Genomic DNA, 19,567 nt, shown 5'->3' with positions numbered 1-19,567 from the left:
AAGAGCCCAGTGCGCTTGGCGTAGCAAAGGAGAAGGAAGGTTGCGGGGTGGTTCCACTGAAATCTGTAAGTATCTTGATGGACACTTTGGTAGTAGAGCACTCCACTGTCTTGCAGGTAAAAGTGAGAAAACTCGGTGGCTCACATTTGAAACCAGACAGGCTCTGACTGGAGAGTGCAGTTTTTGGCGGTGGGGGAGGGATCTGCTAGTTGAACACGTCAATATTTAGAGTGAGTTCTCTGTCACTGTGTTTAAATCCAGCTAGGTGATTTTCTAGAAGACGCACTCTAGGTCAGCCACAGCTCTTGCACACGGATTAGGCATTAACTAGGGAAGCCCTGTGGCTCTGATTATGCAAGAGCTTTCTGCCCGCGTGACAGCAGTCGTCCCTCTGTGCTTGTGCACTTGCTGCAAAGGTGAAGAGCAGAAGGAGGAAGAGTCATGAAGGTTTCTGTCCCGTGTTTCCTATTAGCTGGTCAGCATGGGGGGCACAGCACAGATGTAAGACCAGGGAGCTCCTTCAGACACATTTCCCTTTGCAATTACCGCTCAGTATTTCCTGGGTAACGGGCACCATCTCAGGACACTGCCATCAGCAACTCCACTGCCGGCCGGGACTGGGGGGCTGCTGCATGTGTGGCAGAAGCAGGTACAATAAAAGGAAAAGTTGTTTTTTTCTAACTTCTGCTTCTTTTTTTGCTGTTTGCACTGCCACAGCCTAACTGTGCAGAACTCAATGTTTTCCGGTTCACCTCTGAGAACATGATTTGCTGCTTACAGTTTCCAGCTTCGTTCCATGTATGTGAGAAAGAGACCATGTGAGTGTCAGCACTGGTCATACTTTTCTAATCATGCTGCTTCTAGAGATATTTTTAATAGCACTGCCTTGCATTTTGGAGCACACACTTTCACTTGAGGCTGCTCTAGCTGCACTGCAGCATCCAGCTGGTTTGTGTCTTAAGTAGTTTTGCATAGAGTTAAGCAGAGAGGATTGTGTGTGGGTACCTCTGTTGCTCTTATTCTGCCTTCCAGTTCTGTTATTGAATTGTAGAAGGAGAGAGGACTTAGAGACTTAGGTGAAACGTATAAGAAAAAGAAAACTTAAACAGGGATAATGTCTCCTGCAGTGCAAACCGGTCGTGGTTCCAATTTTCTCAGTCTTCTGGCTGCTGTGTTTTTATCACCTTTTCTTTTCCTTTGGATTTAGCGTGGAAACTGAGCAGCCGGAACCATGACCACACACGTCACGTTGGAGGATGCCTTGTCCAATGTGGACTTACTGGAGGAGCTGCCTCTACCAGATCAGCAGCCATGCATCGAACCTCCTCCATCTTCCATCATGTACCAGGTACCGTTCAGCTTCCTGACAGCAGCATGGGCCATGAGGGTTGTTCTGGTAACTCAGGCAAAGCACAGGACTTCACGGTGCTTTGAGAACTAATGTTTTGAGAACAATGTTCCGGGTGCACTGGGTTTAAGGAAATGTTTAGAACAGACCTAGACACAAATCCGTTCCCAGAAGCTTTAAAAAGAAAGTGGTGGAGATGAATAAAAGGGATCTTGAACCCTGCGCAAGACATTAGGAAGTTAAAAATGAGGACCAGAGTGCATGAGTGGGTATGAAGCAGCCAATAAGATTTGTGATAAGAGCAGTGTTTTATAATGCAAGTATTTCTGTGGTTTCTTTTTATGGTAGTGCACGCATCTCCAAGTAGGTCAAAATTGAAGTTCTATTTGAATTTGGCTGGTCTATGCCATTAGCCCAGCTGGAGCTGTCAGTCTTGGTGGCTAGTGGCATTCAAGGGAGGGCAGCAGCTAGAATCACTTCTCTGGCTTGAGCAACCACAGATTTAGTTGCGGCTGCACTGATCAAGCAAAGCTTGGCATGAACCCAGGGCAAGGCCCAAACTCCTGCTTTTGAATCCACAGGAGATGCGTCAACTGCTTGGCCACCACCCCCTAGCCTCTAGACCACACCCAGGGTTAAATATAATGTGGGTTACTTTCTCTGTCCTGGCACTTCTGTCTTCACGACTTACCCACAGCAGTGTATAAATACACCCACTCGTACAGTGATTGCATTGCCATGTACACAGGCTTCTGAAATTACAGTAGCTCTTTCACTAGGTCGTACTGTGGGCTTGTTCAGTAGCATTAGCATCGCCACAGGTTATCAGGCCTACAGGCATTTCTGGACTGCTCGAATTTCAACTCTTCCTGGAAAATCTTTGTATCATTTTAGCCTGTCTCTTCATCAGATAAGCGTTACTGTTTGCTGGCCTGTGTTCTGCGACGAGCTCAGGGTGTAGCCTTATGGCCTCGTTTCAGAGCCATAAGCATGTGCACATAGCTGAGCCTAGAAACTTAGCCTAAACTGGATCCAGAGATATTAGCCAAACCTGTTTTCACATCATACGTGGTTTGCATTTAGCCCTCTCTCCTGCTACCCATAAATGCATGTGCAGGCTCAGCTTTTATGTCACGTTAGTCACACGTGATGTCCTTGAGGCACTAGGAAAAACAGCCTCGTGGCCAGGAGTTTGTGCTCCCAGCTTCAGAAGCTGGAAGCTACTGAAGAAATCAGATATTGAGTTGAATAGGGTTTCTGCAATGCTAATGACATTGCAAGGAGCAACTCTGGGCATCTAAGACTTGTGTGCATTCTGCCCTGCAGTTCACTGAGGGAATTGTAAAAGTGCCAACACGTGTGAACGGGGAGTTACAACAGAGCAGCTGAGGAGCTGCATTTTCATGCCCTGCCTTGCTTTGCACTTCCTTGTTCCCACATCCAGACCCAAAGCAGTAGTTCAGCTTCCAGAACAACTTCTTCCCTCAAAGCATCTGCTTGCAGGAGCAACACTAGTGCTGCTAATAGAGTCTGGTTGGGATGCTGACTTTTTTATTTATGTTTTCCGGACATCTCTTTCCCTGCACTTTCTGTGTGTTTATTCTTTGCAATTCCTGCTGACAGGATGTGGTCTTCTCATAGCAGCTAGAGGATAAATAGAAATTAATGAGGCTGCATCTGTCTTTGAGTTAATGGACAAATATCTTTAGCATAATTGCTAGAGGTTTGCTCTTTTGAGCAGCTGCAATTCTTTTAATAAATCCCCACCTGGCTTGGCTTGATTTTACAAGGGCTTGGCAGTCTTGATTGTCATGTTTTCACACATATAACCTGCAGGATTTCCTCCAACAAAAATGAGTGGTTCCGCAGTATTGCATGGTGTATGTATGCATGCACACATACAAAGAGCAATTTACATCAGACCTAGAGATCCAGTGATTTCCAGCATCTCCAGTTTTTCATTGCCTGCTCCTGTTCCCCTCTAGCACCCCTGCTCCTGCCTGCAGTTGCATGGGGGTTTTCCTGGGAGGACAGGTTGTCTAAAGGATGGATATACTTATGAAACCCTTTGGCTAAAAGCTCTCAAGTGGAAATATATCAGGTGAACATACAACTAGCAGTATTTTAATCCCTATTTCTCTGTGGCACCCACAGGCTAATTTTGACACAAACTTTGAAGACAGAAATGCCTTCGTAACGGGCATTGCCAGGTACATCGAGCAGGCGACAGTGCACTCCAGCATGGTGAGTCTCTGGGGCAGCCCAGCACCGTTGCACCCACACGGAGCCGTAGGCACGGGCCCCGCCGCAGCAACGCCTCTTTGTGTTTTTCAGAATGAAATGCTGGAAGAGGGCCATGAGTACGCTGTGATGCTTTACACATGGAGAAGCTGCTCCCGAGCCATCCCCCAGGTACCAGGTCTTTTCCTAGAGCAGCTAGCTAGCTTTGCCTTCAGTTGGGATTAGTTTGGGCTGGAGACAGAAACAAGCAGAGAAGACAGAAGTGGAAGAAAAGGTTGAAATGAGAAGACCCTGACTCTTCAAACTACCTCCCCCCACACAGGAGCCTCAACCATGGATCTCAGCAGTAAACAGCCATTCAGTAAAAACATATCTATACTCCTGCCCTGCCAGAGGACACCTGCTCTACACCCTCACATATACAATAGCTACAGCTTCTCTATCCCTAAGATATCTTAGCAAACCCACTCAGCTAAGTCACGGTAGTCACAAATTGAGTAACTGTAGGGGCTGACTGCCTTAAATATATGTCCTGGCTCCTTCAGCCCCCCCCCCTTCCCCCCCCCACTCTCCTGTTCCCCAAGGCAATCACACCTGACCTTACTTCAGCCAAGCTGTACCAGCTTGCTCATCTCACAGTTGCTGACAGGGCTCAGCTGAGCACAGCTCTGGTCCAGCTTGTTACTTGGGACTGTATGTTTTATGACTTGGCTCTTTATCTGCTTCTCTGTCTGGACAATGGATAGCCTTTGCTTTAATTAAAGCAATGTCAATATTTCGTTTCCAGTCCCTCACCTTGAGTAGTTCTCATTCTCATGTTCTGGGGAGAAGGAGTTTGCTTCAGGCGAAGGGGCAAGGCAGTTAGTTTTTGGAAGCTGAAAGTAAGATCATCAGATTTGGTTTATATCATGCTTTCCTGATACCAGTGTATGGTGGGTCTTGACTCTATTAAGAATTACTCCAGTCTAGAGCGGGACTGTTGTCAGTGTCTGAAGAAAGCCTGGCTAGCCCAGCAGCGAGAACAGAGTGTCCTTTTGAGATGAGGCAGACCCAGGCTCCCCCTGAACTTCAATAAAGCAGATCAAGCGGCTGAGGATGGGTTTCCAGCATCCTAGACTGGTGCTGTGACTCTGGAGCACTCTTTGCTCTTGATGGCAGCCCCAGAAGGGCTGATGCTGTGCCAGTGTGCGTGAAGGAGTACTTTGATACGTCAGAAAAATTTCCTGAGAGGAGAATATCTGCTTCCCAGCCAGGTCTCCTCCAAATGCCGGGAAGTCCTGATCTGCCCCCAAGTTTTATCAGCATTTTTCTGCAGTCACATCCTTCTCCTCTACAGCTACTTCTGTTCTCAGCTGTTTTCTAGCCTTTTCTCTCCAGCCTGAATTTTGGTGGCTTCATCCTGCAAACACCTACAAACATGAGTAAGGTTGCCTACGTGGCCTACTGAATCTATGATTCAGGCTCCAGCTCAAAGCTTGTCTTCTGCAGTGTGAACACACGCTGGATCACTGTACAAGTGCGGGCTAGCAGCATGGCAGGGCAGATAAAGCATATTTGCATTAACCGTAGGGATAAAAGGGTTTGCAGTGGTTCCAGGGAGCCAGGAAAAATATTTCCACATGGCTGACAGTGCTGATGTTTGTCTTTGCGATTCCCCAGGAAAGGTCAAACCTCAGTTCCCCTCGGGTTATACTCTGCTGATGGTCTCATGAGACGCAGCCATGGGGAGATTTCTGCCGCTGATTGGGTATTTGCTCATCCCCCATTTGTATTTGATGCTGTGCTGCTATTGCCTCTTCTGGTGATGCTCAGCAGTGGCTGAGCTGACAGTAAGATAGACAGCTGCACACTGAGGTGGGGTGCGAGTGCCTCACACCATCTTCTGTCTTGGCATGTTGATGTCTCCCCTTCCCTGCAGCCCCGGTGATGCTGCCGTGCCTCTCCGAGAGCAGCTTGCAGCATTTCCGTTCTCGCACCCCCACCCTTCACTGCGGGGACCTGCGGAAGGGGCTGCCTGCGAGCGCGGGAGCAGATGTCGTGGCTGTGGAGAGTTCAGTCACCGATATATCACCTTTGCTCTTGTAACGAGTGTGTTTTCTGAATTTGCCATGGAGGAATAGGCTGCAGCCCCTGGGGATGCCTTTTCTTACCCCCTCACAATCTGCCACCTACTGCTGACTGGCAGCTTGGTGCCCCCATTCAGTTACATACACATCCCGTGTACTGCATGAGGAAGTGCGGTTTTACAGAGGAAGAACAGAGCTGAGCCTATAGCTAAATGTGTGAGTCATGCCCATACCATGGGGCCACTTTTAGCTGCATATTCATGATCATCAGTATTATCTGACTACAGTGTGAAATTCCAGGAGACGATCACTAGATTCCACAACGCAGAAGGTGTAAAGAGAGTTTTACAGCTACTTCTGCATCTTCCCACATGTAAATTCAGCTGATTCACTCCCTTGTGCACTGTAGATCCGCTGCTGGGCTGCAAAGTTGCACCAGACTCTGTCAGACCCATCGCAGCCTTACATCAGCAACAGCTGGAGACAAAATACGCCCTGGCAAGGTCCTGGAGATCCATCCCCTACCAAAGGATAGGAGCAGGAAACATTACCTGGAACAGTTGGGATTTCCCCTAAAAAGTTGGTAGTAGGATTTCTAGGACTCCGAGTCACCATTTGGAAATAAGGTAGATGACAATTGGATAAATCTTTCCTTTTATTTAGCTTCCAAAGGCTCTGATGTAGAGGTGTCTTATTTCATTGCTGCTAGCCATGTACAATTCCAGTGATCTTTAGCAGGTCTGCAACACAACCAGAATTACCCTAGCAGGACCATTGCACAGCTGTAGCATGGTTTCTTATATGTCCATGGGACTTTCCAACACAAAATCTCGGAAAACTTTATGATGTAGTAATCTAACATTGCCATGTAATGATAGCAAGTCCAGACTCATTTTGTGCACTCTACCCCGGACAAATGCATTAGAAGATGTTACTTCTCGGAGTCAGGATCGTGCCTATTTATAATATGTGGAGAGAATTTCACATCTGAGAAACAGCCCCTTCTCCCATCTGTTGCCTTGAAAAGAAGCTTCCTCTCGCTTCCCTCTGTTGTCCTCAAGTGGAGGACCAAATTCACTGTGAAGCAAGCAGAAGGTGATGGCCATTGTAGGCCCACAATTGTGATAGATACGCTAATACCGACATGAAGATTTGTCTTTGCATCTCAGGTGAAATGTAATGAACAGCCAAACCGAGTGGAGATTTATGAGAAGACGGTGGAAGTCCTGGAGCCAGAAGTCACCAAGCTTATGAAATTCATGTATTTTCAGGTAAGTGGTCAAGGGGGGAGACAGGAATAATTTATTACTTTGGTGTTATCTTATCCTAAACAGGACTGTGCTCTGTCTTGCCTGTCCAACCAGCCTGAGTTTCCTGGTAGGTCTCTTCCTTGCAGCTGCCAGCAGATACATGAGGTCAGCTCAAAGCAAAATCTGTGCCACCTCTCCCTTGCTTGGCCCCAAGGTCTTGTATATAGTCACCATTCCAGTCAGGAATGAGCACACTTCAGCACTGAGGCTCCTGGAGGACTGGAGGACCCGAGCCCCCATTACATGGAGCCAATGGCTACACCTACTTCCATTTTCCTTTGATGAGTGTTTGTTGGTGGATATGACCAGCTGCTTCCCTGCTGAAAGTTAGTCTGCTGCTAGTGCAGCTTGCTTTTCCCCTCTGAAGGAAATCCAAGAACAGCTGAGGCCTAGTGGTCCAGCTGACGTGCTGGGGGCTGGATGAGGGCCATGCAGCTGGATGCCCTTTTGCTATGCAGGGACGAAAGGGAAGGGCCTTCTAACTAGCTAAACTTGAGGAACAACTGGCAAAGAAACCAGGAAGCGATATTTCCACCTTGGCTCTCAGCGGAGGCAGGGCAAAGGTGTCCGAAGCTGATCCCAGGTGAGATTTCCTGAGCACTGAGCCTGCAGTCTCCTGGGGAAGGTGCTTGCTGCCTTCTGATACAGCACTGGCTCAAAACGGGCCTCTGGCCACAGCTTTAAAGACCACCCTGGTTCAGGCATCTAGTGAGAATCTTTTTATAAAGAAAGAGAAAGGACAGTCTTTGAATCAGAGAGACTTATGTTCATTCTGGCAGCAGTAGCTGTCCAACCTCAGTGAGAGGACCAAACCCGAAATTTAGCAGTTGCTATTTTTGAGTCCCTTGACAAAATACCTTGCTTAGCTCTCACCAGAGCAGCAACCACACAGCAAACAGCTGCAGTGGGCTGGAGGGAGTGCTGCCTGGTGCCGCTTGCTTTTATAACTCACTGCAGCTGGGTTTAACGGGCATGCCTGCTTTTTAAATTCAATGAGATTGTTATGTTCCACCTGAATAGCTGAAGCCTTGTCTTGCAGAGCACACTGTGGTCAGCTAAAGAGCAGATGAAGAATTTAAGCCTGCATCCTCCCCTCCAGAACACTCGTAAATAGTGGTTTGAAACACTGCCTCCTTTCAAGGCAACAGCAGAGAGGGAAGGTGGTGCCTCCCTCCCCATAAGGAAAACACTTTTGTTAAAGAAAGGAGACTCTGCATGGGTGGAGGGGGTTTTCCCATTGATGGTGTGGCCATTGCACGTGATGCTATGTGCTGAGCAGGTGTGAGCTACGTTTCTGTCATGCCTGACTGCAGCTTCTGCTGAGTTGGAAATCTCTCTTTTTCAGCGCAAGGCCATTGAGCGGTTCTGCAGCGAGGTGAAGCGCCTGTGCCATGCTGAGAGAAGGAAGGACTTTGTCTCTGAGGCCTATCTCCTGACTCTGGGGAAATTTATTAACATGTTTGCCGTCCTGGATGAGCTGAAGAACATGAAGTGCAGCGTCAAAAACGATCACTCTGCATACAAAAGGTGAAAGGAGGAGAAGCAGCTGAGCTGACAATTTTGTTAATAGTCTGGAGGGAGAGGCAAGACCATGCGTGGTGTGCAAGGGAGCGTTTGTCCAGCAGTGAGGTCCAGCTGATGTAAAGAGACTTGAGTTTGAGTTTGTGCTCTGCAGTAGGTTCTCTTTGTGAATTTAGGCAAATCTCTGAGCCTCTGTGTTTCAGTTCCCTGTTTGTGAAATGAGGAAAAGAACAAAGCTTTACTGCAGGAGGGTTTGGAGGCTGCTGTACTGCAGCTGCAGGTGAACTAAAGAAGATGGGTGGTGTGAATCGCACATTTGGTTAGGGACCCTTGCTAATGCTGGATTTCTGCATTCCAGAGCTGCCCAGTTTCTGAGGAAGATGGCAGACCCGCAGTCCATCCAGGAGTCCCAGAACCTCTCCATGTTCTTGGCAAACCACAACCGCATCACACAGGCAGGTCCCTTTCCTCTGCGCTTCAGGTACTGCTCAACCAGTTAATATTTCCATGGGTAGAGAGAGGCAGTGAACTTGCTAAGGCTGAGAGCACTTCAGGCTGAGCTGTGGCCATAGCTACCTTGTTTGTTACGGGTCGTTTCCACTGGCCGTGGTGGGCTTTGAATCAGGCTGTATAATTGCAGCAATGCCTCCCTCTAATGGATCGTTCTGGTTGGCTTTGGAGGTCTCCTTATGTCAAGACAAGGGTGAAGGTCTAAAAGATGTAAAAAGAGCTCTTAGGGTGCTTCCACTTTTCCACTGTTTTCCCCCAGAAATCCATCTAGCTTTGAATGAGGAAAGGATGTGACATGCAGGTGAGGCAGGGAAGACTGAGAGGTAGAGGAGTCCATCTCCTTGGCTGCACAGGAACTGCAGATCAGACACCAGAGCCCTTCACATGCCTCCACTGCTCCATGGGCTCTATAGCTTGTGCTAATTGGATAGAATATCACACAGAGATAGGAGATGGTCAGAAAGTCTCTTTTTGAGGTGAACCCTTTCTTTTCCTCTCGCTGTCTGATGTTTGGTTGTTGTGATCAGTCTAAAGGGGAGAGCTGTCCTTGAGAAGGGAGGTTATACAATCGGGTCGGTCTCCCTATTAAGAAAAACACACAAAGTTTTTCCTTTACCTTTGTTCTGGCCTACTGAGTTAGGAATCATCGTTATACTCTTAATTCCTCAAATATGTTCCCTTTGGTTCTTGCTGTTCCTCTGTCCATGTGGATAATGTGGTCCTTGTTGATGTTTCAGTGTCTGCACCAGCAGCTAGAGGTTATCCCGGGCTATGAGGAGCTGCTGGCTGATATTGTCAACATCTGTGTGGATTACTATGAAAACAAGATGTATCTCACCCCCAGTGAGAAACACATGCTCTTAAAGGTGAGATTCTGCTGTGCTCACGGGGCTGGGTGTTTAGGTAGTTTCTCTTTAGTTTTAGTAAGATGAAATAGCTTCCCAGGGCTCTATTTCTCTTCATTTTCTTTCCTTTACTCTCCTCCTCCTTTGAGTTATCTGATTTACATGTACCCGTTCTCTGCAGAGCTAGCCTTACCTGGACACAGGGGAGGCAGTGAAATGGCAAGGCTGTTTGCATGCAGCACTAAAGCTGCCTTCCTTCTCTTTCCTTTCTACTGTCCGTTACTTTCTGTGTCATCTGCTGGGACTCCTCAATCCCCCCAACTTCCCTGCCAGGCCCCTCCTTTGTAGCTGAGCAGCCTGGACGTGGCTGTGGGTCAGAGATGTCCCTCGTCAATGCTCCCAAGTAGTACCTCTGCTGGGCAGGGAGTGAGTTGCCTCTGCTTCCCACTGTAATTCATATCGGTTTTTTTCTCTTCTGGTCTTTCTGTCCTTCTCCCATATTCCTGCTTAAAAATGTTCCTTCCTCTCTCCCTTTCCTCTGCTCTTCCCCTTCTCTGCCTCTCTCTTTTTCTTCCAACCTTCCCAAGGTTGCTGGCAGCTCTGCCTGCCTGAGACTAAGCATGTGCAAGGTAGGGGTAACTGACTGGCAGAGGTGAGCACCAGTGGGTGCCCTGTGCTCTCCAGAGACGGAAGCGTTTTTTCTGTCGTGCATGAGTGTGTGGGAGCATGGGCTTGACCTGGGTAACTGTAGAACGTGACAAAATCAGCACCGACTTTGCAGCCCTGAGTTTTCTTCTCAGTGGCCGTTTTCAGCGGTCAGATTGGCTTCCTGACTCTAAAGAGCCCTCAAGATGAGCATGCCAAAGAATCTGCTTGTTTTGTATGTGTGTCCTTACTGTAAGTCAGTTATTACAATCGTTACAGTCACCTATTTCCGTAAGAACCTCATTATCATAATATGAGGCAAAGTCTTTGAAGGACAATGTGGTTATTTTTTAGTATCTATAATGATTTGTACTGAATTAAAGAGTAAAAAAACAAGCCATTAGAATATTTTAAATGTTTCCCTTCTTCTCTAGGAGCAAATATTTGCCTTTTTCTTATGGGTGGAGAAGCTTTTGAGTTGTTATGTGGGAGAGATGAGTTGTTGTTATGTGGGAGAGAGGAGGAACAAATTACCAAAGCGTGCATCGTACATTTTCACACAGAAAACAGAGATCCATCCTGTGTCCTCTGTCTTCTGCCTCATACAACCTTGCAGATATGTGCACGTTATATGCAGTCTTCTCATCCGCGTCACCTGGCACAGGATCCCGAAATAGCGATTTCTCATGCTAAGTGAAGAACTCTCTTTGGCCCATGCTGCAGACTTCTCCCTAGTAAAACCTAGCCTTTCTGTCTTCCCCAGGTGATGGGGTTTGGCCTATATCTGATGGATGGGAATGTCAGCAACATTTACAAACTGGACGCCAAGAAGAGGATCAACCTTAGCAAAATAGACAAATTCTTCAAGGTCAGTGACCTGTCCGAGTGAGGCTGGAGATTACTGCAGACCAATGAATTAGTGACCTGTATCACTTGCACATGTTGCCAACAAAAATCAAACCATGGGAATCGTTCAGTTCCAAAAAGACCAGAAAGTCTGGAAATTATCTAGACTGAATGATAATGAATAGGATTGCTATGAATTTGGATGAGCACAGAGCCACAGCAATGGTGAGGCAACAGATGCAGGCCCTTGGTGCTGAGCAAGGCTGTGGACATGTGAGCAGAGCCCAGGGCTGTGTTTGCTCCTGGCAGAGCTGGAGCAGGAGCTGGGGAGGCAATGGGAGCTGAGGGCTTTCCGCTCTCTTGCTCAGCAGCTGGCTGCCATTGCATGGACTCTGCACGTATCCCTCTGAAGGATGAAGGCCAGTGCTGTGGGAGAGGAAGGGGATGGCATGTAGGAGGTCTGTTCTGTGGATGAGAGAAGGGTGTGCCAGGCTGAAGGCCTGTTCTAGCTCTGGGCGCGTTTTTGAGGCAGATTTGCAGTCTCCTCAGGAGCACCATGCTTTCAAGCCACCGGAAATCCTAGCTCAGTTTGTTGAGGACTGTGTAGTTGGTTGTTGCAGTCCCTTTTCCCTACCCTCACTGCTGAGCTGACATGCCAAGGGACGTAGCTGGCCAGCCAACATTTTATCTGGCAGGCTTATTTCGCATGTGAAAAGTGGTCCCTACTAAGTTCTTAAAAGGGCTCATTTGGTGGTTTGGTGAAACTATTTGAACAAACGTTCTGCTTCCTCCTGAAGTCTGGTGCATGTGAGAGACACCAGTTGTCAGCAGCAGAAGGAGAAAAGGGCTGAGACCCAGCGCTCTGTCTCTGCCTATTGCACTGCTCGCATGAGCTTAGTGCAATGCCAGCACCTCCTGACCTGGATTCACAGGGCAGAATTACTTCTCTTTTCCACTGCTTGTATGCACAGATTGAGTCTAGGAGGCATTTCAGCCCTAGGCACCATGGTGGGATCTGGCAAGAGACAAATGTATTGGTAGCAAAGCGTAACAGAACAGCAGGGGATAGCAGAGTAACTTCCCAGATGTAGCAAATTAGTTTTCTTTTAGTCCTGCTGAGCATAAGCTCTCCTTCCAGAGTCGTTTTGCCAATAACTTGACCTCAGCAAAGTCCCACTGAATTAATCTTTCTCCTGAGATGGAAAGACTAGTTTCTGTGTTACTAACATTTGCTCTCTATCAGTAGAAGTGGAAAGGAGATGACTTTTGGTGCGTCACAGAGCTCTTCTTCCCCTACACTTTCTTTCAGCGAGTTGCTCTGCCCTATCTCTTTACTCAGAGAGCTGCTGATAAGCCTGAAAGACTAGGTCAGCGGTAGCGACAGGGTACAAAAGGTACCTACCTCCCTGCTTTTTGCACTGACTGACAGTTTATAGATGATGTGCTGGGTCTGTGGGATGGGAGGGGAAAGGCTCTTCTGAGCCCAGAGAGCTGCGTTCAGGAGAGGCTGATGTACCTGCTACTGCATCCCCACCCTGAAAGAGTGGGTACCTATTTACAGGTATTTGCATCATTTCCTGGAGACAGCTTTTAGAGCAGGGCTCAAACTACTGCTTAGGGAACTTTGGACAGATGCCTTAACCTCATGGAGGGGAGATAATGAGATGGTTGAATACTGCCCAGTCACTGGAGAGACTGCTTAAGCCTGCAGCTCTGCGAAGAAGATTTATCATGCTATCTCTTGCAGTCTTCTGAGTTTTTCCTGGTTCAGCTTTGCTAATTTGACCGAATCTTTACCTCAGTTTAAATCAAGCCTTTGCTGACAGAGTTTGGTCATCTGGGTGCATTTAAACAGATACGTTGAGCACTTCGCAGTGCTCTGGGCCATCAGAGAATCAGACAGATGAAATATCTTCCATAGTATGGAAGAACTTTTTCCTTTCCAGCTTCTTTTCCATTTGCACTTTTCCAGCGTCTGCTGTGGTCTCAGTCAGTTAAGTAGCACTCCGCACCCTCAGATCTCAATAAGAAAAGGCCAGCTACACCTCCTACAACATCTGCTTGCTGCCTTCTGATTAAATTTCTAATGGATTGGTCAGGAATTTGAGTAGTAAAAATGAACTACCTCTTCATTTAAACCATTTATGAAAGCCACCACTGTGAACTGCTGCTAACAGCATTGCAAATTCTCTATCAAACCAGGCTGAGAAGAGGAGCATGTGATAATAGGTCACTGAATTTGCCACCATCTTTTGAGAATCTTGGGGCTGATTTTTTGTAGCTGGATGAAGCCAGAGCTTTATAATTTACTGCAGAACCATAGGTAGCTCTTGTTTGAGTTTTGTTTGCAGCTGAAAGCTTAGTGAAACTCGAGGTATGTTTGGTGTGCTTAGGATTTATTTCCCATCACAGTCCTTCAGAGATGTAAAGGGAGAGTGTAGCCACCTTATACCGCACACTGCCATTGTCTGTGTTTGGCTAGTCATTGGAAAGCTTTAAGGCACATCGTTAGCAACCCTAGTGCCAAAGTAAAATCATAGGACATGAGGAAAGACTCCAGGCACCGAAGCAGCCTACAGCGTGACACTTCTCTCTCTGAGGCGCACCACAGACCCTCATGCGATTTTGGCAGCAGGTACCTCAAATAATAACTTGCTGTGTATTTGTCCCTCTGTGCTCTTGGAGGATTAGGGTGGGAGGCAGCAAGTCGTGTTTAGAAATATGCCTCTCTCTCTTTCTGATAAGTAGACCCTTTCCCCTCGCAGCTGTTGCCAGTACTGGAAATCCATGTCGCAGCACTGAACGTCATCTAGCAATAATGAACACGGTATCAGCGAGTCCAGGGCTGCAGAGCGCTCTGCAGGCATGGATGCCCTAGCATAACAAACTCTGTGATAGTTTTCAGTCACTTCTAGATGTGAAATGAGCCTACATCCAGTGTTTCACCTTGCTGTAAACAGCCTGACAGTCTTCGTAGCTTCAGAGACGTAGGATGCCGTTTCCTAGGCCCTCGTGTTACTCTACAACCCAAGGCTCTCTCTGCCGGATTTCAACCATCTTTTGTTTTCTTTTCCAGCAGCTGCAGGTGGTTCCTTTATTCGGCGATATGCAGATAGAACTGGCCAGATACATTAAGACCAGTGCTCACTATGAGGAGAACAAATCCAAGTGAGTGCCTGCCGTAATGTCTCTTGGCTTCTGTGTGTGTCCTGAAAGGCTTGGGAGTTGCAGCTCTCCGGTGTGCGTGAGGTCTGTGTGCGGGTACCTGTGTGTGTCGCTGTGGGTAGGTGTGAATCCCTGTGAGCAGGCGTGCCTCACCGTACAGTCAGTTTTCTGTGCACGTGCATACATACGTGTCCCTGCATGGGAAGCTGTTGTCGCCAGCTCGTGCGTGTGTGTGCAGTTGGATCTGAGCAGACGTGGCCATGTGGATGCGTAACCGTACCTGTGCGAGCAGGCAGGGCAGCGTGCATGCCTGTATGCGCGCTGCCCGGTGCGAGGGGCTCGGCGTGCGGTGAGGCACGGCAGCGGGAAGGCACGCGGATGCCGTGGCTCCTGCGTGCCTGGGCCGTTTCGAGCATCCAGCTGAGTGTTTGCGGAGTGTGCAAGCTCCGGAGCGAAGGTGTGTGAGTGTGAGCAGCGTGTCCCTGCTCTGGAGAGATTTTAATCCACGTTTTTATCCAAGGGACAAAATCCTCCAGAGCAGGAACGCAGCACTGTATCTATCTGTGCAGCAGCCAGGCCATCTCGTCTAGCTCTGATGCTTCCCAGGCAGGAAGGTTTCATGAAGAAAGGCAGCAGGAATTCTAGCTGAACTGGGAATCAGAGGTGTTGGAAATAAATGAATACTGTGTGAGAAAGGCAGAAATGGAGTCTTTAATTCAGTAGTGGCATAGGTGTGCAAAGTAGTGCTTTACGATCTGGATTCAGTATCAGTTTGTTGCTCCTATCGAGTGAATTTGTAGGGGTTGATTCAGATCACACCTCCTGTATATGAAACCCCACTCGTCTTTGTAGTTTTGCATATTTGTCAATTATTGCTAGAGGAACTGGTGTTAGATTTGGATGTTCTTGGAATAACATTTGCAACTGCATGGGACACATCAGCACAGTCTGTCTGAACTACAGCTGGCTGTAGTCACTGATCTTAGCCTAGCTTTCAGCAGTGAGTGAAAATGCACCTGTGGGACCACATAATGTGATAGTCGGTTTTCTCCATCATTTCAGAAAAGCAGTCTGTCTAAACTGTCTTTTCATCAGGATAGCCAATAACATACTATCTCACATTTGCGCTTCTGTTTGCTCTTCCACTTTCACTCTGGAAGATCCTCTTTTTCTGCTCACTGAGAGGCTCACCCAGGAATAGCCCTCCCCACCCTCCTGCAAGCTGGTTGAAAAGTGCCAATTAATTTTTCATAAGAATATTTGAAAATAACATGGCCAAATTTCCCAAGCAAATAGTTTTCAATTAAAATATTCCACAAAATTTGAATTTTAAAAATATTTTTGGAAACTCTGTTTAAAAGGAAAAATGTTCTAAAAGTTATCTTTTTGTCCCAAATCATGCAAAGAAGCACATTTCAACAAAACACATATCAGCTCCATTCATTTTCTCATCTCAAAACCGAGGTAGCTTGTGGGCTGTTGACCTCCTCAGAATGTTAATGTTTGTCTTGAAATCTGTCTGCCCAGTCTCTTTGCTGTACCTTACTAACAAATATTTCTTCCTCACTCACTTGCTTTCCCAGCAAATGGCATGGGATTTGCAACACTGACCCTTCCAAGGTGGTTCTGTGTGATCCCCATTTCTTACTAATGTTTTGTTTTTGTCACTTTCTTTCCTTCCCTATTTCCATGAAAATGAAATTAATTGGTTTTTTTCTTGCATGGCGTTTTGTTTCTGCACTGTGGACTAGATTGTGTGTGGCAGGGAGGGCTGGTGCAGCCTTGGCCATTCCTGTGACCTGCCGATTGTCTGGTGGGAGCACAGGACGTTGAAACGGGTAAGAGCCAAGTGATGGGACTGTGGGAGGCTGGATTTCACAAGGAATAACATTGTCCAGCGTTTCCAGGAACTTTGGTCACCACAAGTATTGGCAGCAGGAACTTCACAGTTAGCTGTAGGAATACGCTTTCTCACCTCCTTTTCATACATCCAGTCCAGATCAGAAGACTATATATCTTATGATGGCCAGTTACGTAGGGAAAAAAGCAAGGTCTGACTACTTAAAACCATTGCGAAGACAGAATAAGACATGAGAGTCCCACTGACAGAGGTTTATTTGCATGGAGCATTTTGATGGAACGGTTCTGGTTCTACATATGTGGCTAATAGGGAACTGGGAAAGGGGAGGTGTTAAAATAAATAGACCTGTTTTGCACTTAGTCTTACCACTTCTTCGTACGACTGTGCCACTGGAAGAGGAACGTTGCCTTCCCTCTACAGCCCCGTTACGCTGCCATGCTGTACACGTGGCTCAATGCAAATTAAAATTTAATCATACTTTGCGTGTTGTTTACACTCAGGGTTGTGTGCTGAGCTGGAGGCATGAGCCAGAACCAAAAAAAGAGTGGGAGTTTAATCCTTGCTGTCCCCTGGCAGTCCTTCCCTGCGGTAGAAGAAAGCATGATCCAGCCACTTCAGGCGCAGAGGAATGAGCTTGAAGGGGACTATTATCCTTAGGTTTAGCGGAAAGGATCCAAGTGATGCTGAGGCTCTGCTGTTTGTCCTCTTTCTCTGAAAGCTTGCCAGATAGTGGCCTGGAAAATAGCCACTTCTGTCCATGGCGAGTAGGTGAAGCCAATATGGAGAGTAACCTTCAGGGTGGATGAAGCAGAGATGTTCTGGCAGAAAGGTGAGGTGAGCATCCCTGTAATGCTGTGTGGAACTGCGTCTGGAAGACCTCGCACACATCTGCTTTGTCTGACAAACAGGTGGGATGAGAGAGATGACACAGGCTGAACGCAGTTGTCCTGAGGGTGACGTTTTGAGAGTGCTGAGGTGAAGGGAGCAGTTGAGCAGAAGGCTTTGTCCCTGGGGATGTCTGAGTGGAGCCTCTTGTCCTGTCTCTGAAAGCCATTGCTTTTCTGCCCAGGTGGACGTGCACTCAGAGCAGCATAAGTCCCCAGTACAACATCTGTGAGCAGATGGTCCAGATCCGGGACGACCACATCCGCTTCATCTCAGAGCTCGCTCGCTACAGCAACAGTGAGGTAAGCTCAGTGGGCAGTCACCGAAATCAGGCTTGCTGGATAGATAAGGCTGGAAGAGGACAAGTCCAGTGGGAGTACAGTCTGCCAAGGTCATATGCAATGAGGAGGAGAGAAAGACACAAGTGAAACAAATTGCTGCTCAATAAAGCATTAAAAAGCAAGTTATTTAAGGCCCTGCAGATGCAAGATCATACGGACTGGAAGATCTATTGCAAAAGTTCTTCCCTTTGGTCACAGCTGAATTAAAATAAGACATGGAAATATTATTGCAACTAAAGTTTATTATCAGTCAGGTGGCAGAACACCTGTAGCTTTGCAGATGGCTCTTGTCTAATACAGTGAAACATCAGTCAGGGCTTGGGAGGAAAGTTCACGAGGTCAGCTCTGTTCTTGTTATTCACTGAATGTCTGAGCCCTTTCTGACGTGACTGCGACTATTTTTTTGGAAATTGTGTCATCCTTATTTGTCATTGTTAGTTTAATGAATTATTAGAGTTCTCAGCCCTTTTATTGTGGCATTTTTATGTGGTTATTTGAAATATAAATCAGTAAAGGGCTCTCGAGGACTTCAGTACCATTAGACCATCGCAGAGGAATCCGTAAGAAAAAGTGGAATGAAGAAGTTGGTTATTTGCTCTAAGGTTACAAGTCAGACTCCTTTTTTTATAGGAAATAAACTGGCTGCCTGGGTAATAAGAGTCTTGCCAAGTTATGCCCCTTTTCCTGAGAGAGAGTATATGCACTGGCCAGTTTTAGCTTGATCACATTCAATTTCAGGTGGGATTTGAGAGCAAGATCTGTCACGGCCTTTCGCTCAGCCCCGGCTGGAAGCCTTTGCAGTGAGCTGCTGAGTCCTGCCATGATGCTATATGGTGTTTTCCAGGTGGTCACTGGCTCAGGACTGGACAGCCAGAAATCGGATGAAGAATACAGGGAGCTCTTTGACCTTGCGTTACGGGGGCTGCAGCTGCTATCCAAGTGGAGTGCCCATGTCATGGAAGTGGTGAGTCCATCAAAGTAGGTAACATCCTGGTTTTCCCAGGCGAGCAGCAACATTTTAACTGTTCCATCACAGAATGTGAAAAGATGAACTTAGTTTCATGCCACCTAACTTTAAGCCGTTAATAAGCATGCTAAAATCAGGCATCTAATCACCCTGGACTCCCTCTCTACCAAATGGAGAAAGAGAGCTTGATTGGCCGCACGCTGGAGCTGAGCCACCCTTTGCCCCCACTGATGTTAGAGGGAGACTCAATGACTGTTCTTCTAAATGAACACCTACCTCGCTTAAGTACTGAAAGATGGATGGGATGAGTCTGAATCTTGAATGACTAAAACTATAATTCAAACGATGACAGAAAATCTTAATTTGGGAAGTTTTAACACATCTCAACACAAGTCCATGAGTGCCAAGAGCCCAGTGTGACTCTCTGCCCCCAAATAACCCAAACCAACATTTCAGTACAGCAATAATGAAGTCAGGAGGAAGCACACATTCTGCTCCCAAAGGGATGCCAAACAATTAGACGTTGCTACAAGGAATGTCCAAGGAGTGTTTTCCTGGCATGGTGCCCTTTTCAGTCCCTCCAGCCCTGCTTCTTGTTTATTGCCATGTTGACTGTGTCTCTTTTCATCTTCCAGTACTCCTGGAAGCTGGTTCATCCCACAGATAAGTTCTGTAACAAAGATTGCCCAGGAACAGCAGAAGAGTATGAGAGAGCCACCAGATACAACTACACCAGTGAAGAGAAGTTTGCTTTTGTGGAAGTAGGTGCCAACTCCTGTCTTATTCTGTACTGCTGAAGCAGAGAGCACGGCCTGGAGGTAGTTTCATATGCTTTACCACAAACTACCCAGGTTACCTGGATAAGTCACAAAGTGTCAGATTTTTAAAGGTATTTTGGAGTATTTGACTACAATTTTCAGAGGTCTTCTGTTAGCTCCTCCTCGCAGGTGTCCACGAGCAGCTGAGAGGTTCATGCTTTTGAAAATCACTGATTAAATTCTCCCCAGCTTCTAAAA

General features: G+C 47.1%; 1 protein-coding gene across 6 annotated transcripts in view; it reads left to right on the top strand.

The window, feature by feature from the left end:
* CYFIP2 (cytoplasmic FMR1 interacting protein 2) overlaps positions 1-19,567 on the top strand; it is a 60,373-nt gene that overhangs the window by 6,724 nt on the left and 34,082 nt on the right. For 3 of the 6 annotated variants that reach the window (XM_009685668.2, XM_068959230.1, XM_068959227.1), the window contains exons 2-13: positions 1,208-1,348; positions 3,503-3,592; positions 3,683-3,760; positions 6,825-6,926; positions 8,311-8,492; positions 8,845-8,941; positions 9,734-9,862; positions 11,250-11,354; positions 14,409-14,500; positions 17,428-17,545; positions 18,429-18,548; positions 19,187-19,312. In XM_009685668.2, the coding sequence (XP_009683963.1) occupies positions 1,232-1,348; positions 3,503-3,592; positions 3,683-3,760; positions 6,825-6,926; positions 8,311-8,492; positions 8,845-8,941; positions 9,734-9,862; positions 11,250-11,354; positions 14,409-14,500; positions 17,428-17,545; positions 18,429-18,548; positions 19,187-19,312 (1,356 nt within the window). In that variant the 5' untranslated portion in view covers positions 1,208-1,231. Of the gene's footprint in view, positions 1-399; positions 650-930; positions 949-1,207; positions 1,349-3,502; positions 3,593-3,682; positions 3,761-6,824; positions 6,927-8,310; positions 8,493-8,844; positions 8,942-9,733; positions 9,863-11,249; positions 11,355-14,408; positions 14,501-17,427; positions 17,546-18,428; positions 18,549-19,186; positions 19,313-19,567 lie in introns of those variants that run through there. The other 3 variants (XM_009685669.2, XM_068959228.1, XM_068959229.1) reach the window with 3 other exon arrangements.

This window comes from Struthio camelus, chromosome 13 (genome assembly GCF_040807025.1).
Source record: "Struthio camelus isolate bStrCam1 chromosome 13, bStrCam1.hap1, whole genome shotgun sequence".
NCBI lineage: Eukaryota > Metazoa > Chordata > Aves > Struthioniformes > Struthionidae > Struthio > Struthio camelus.
This window is presented reverse-complemented; position numbering and strand designations above follow the sequence as displayed.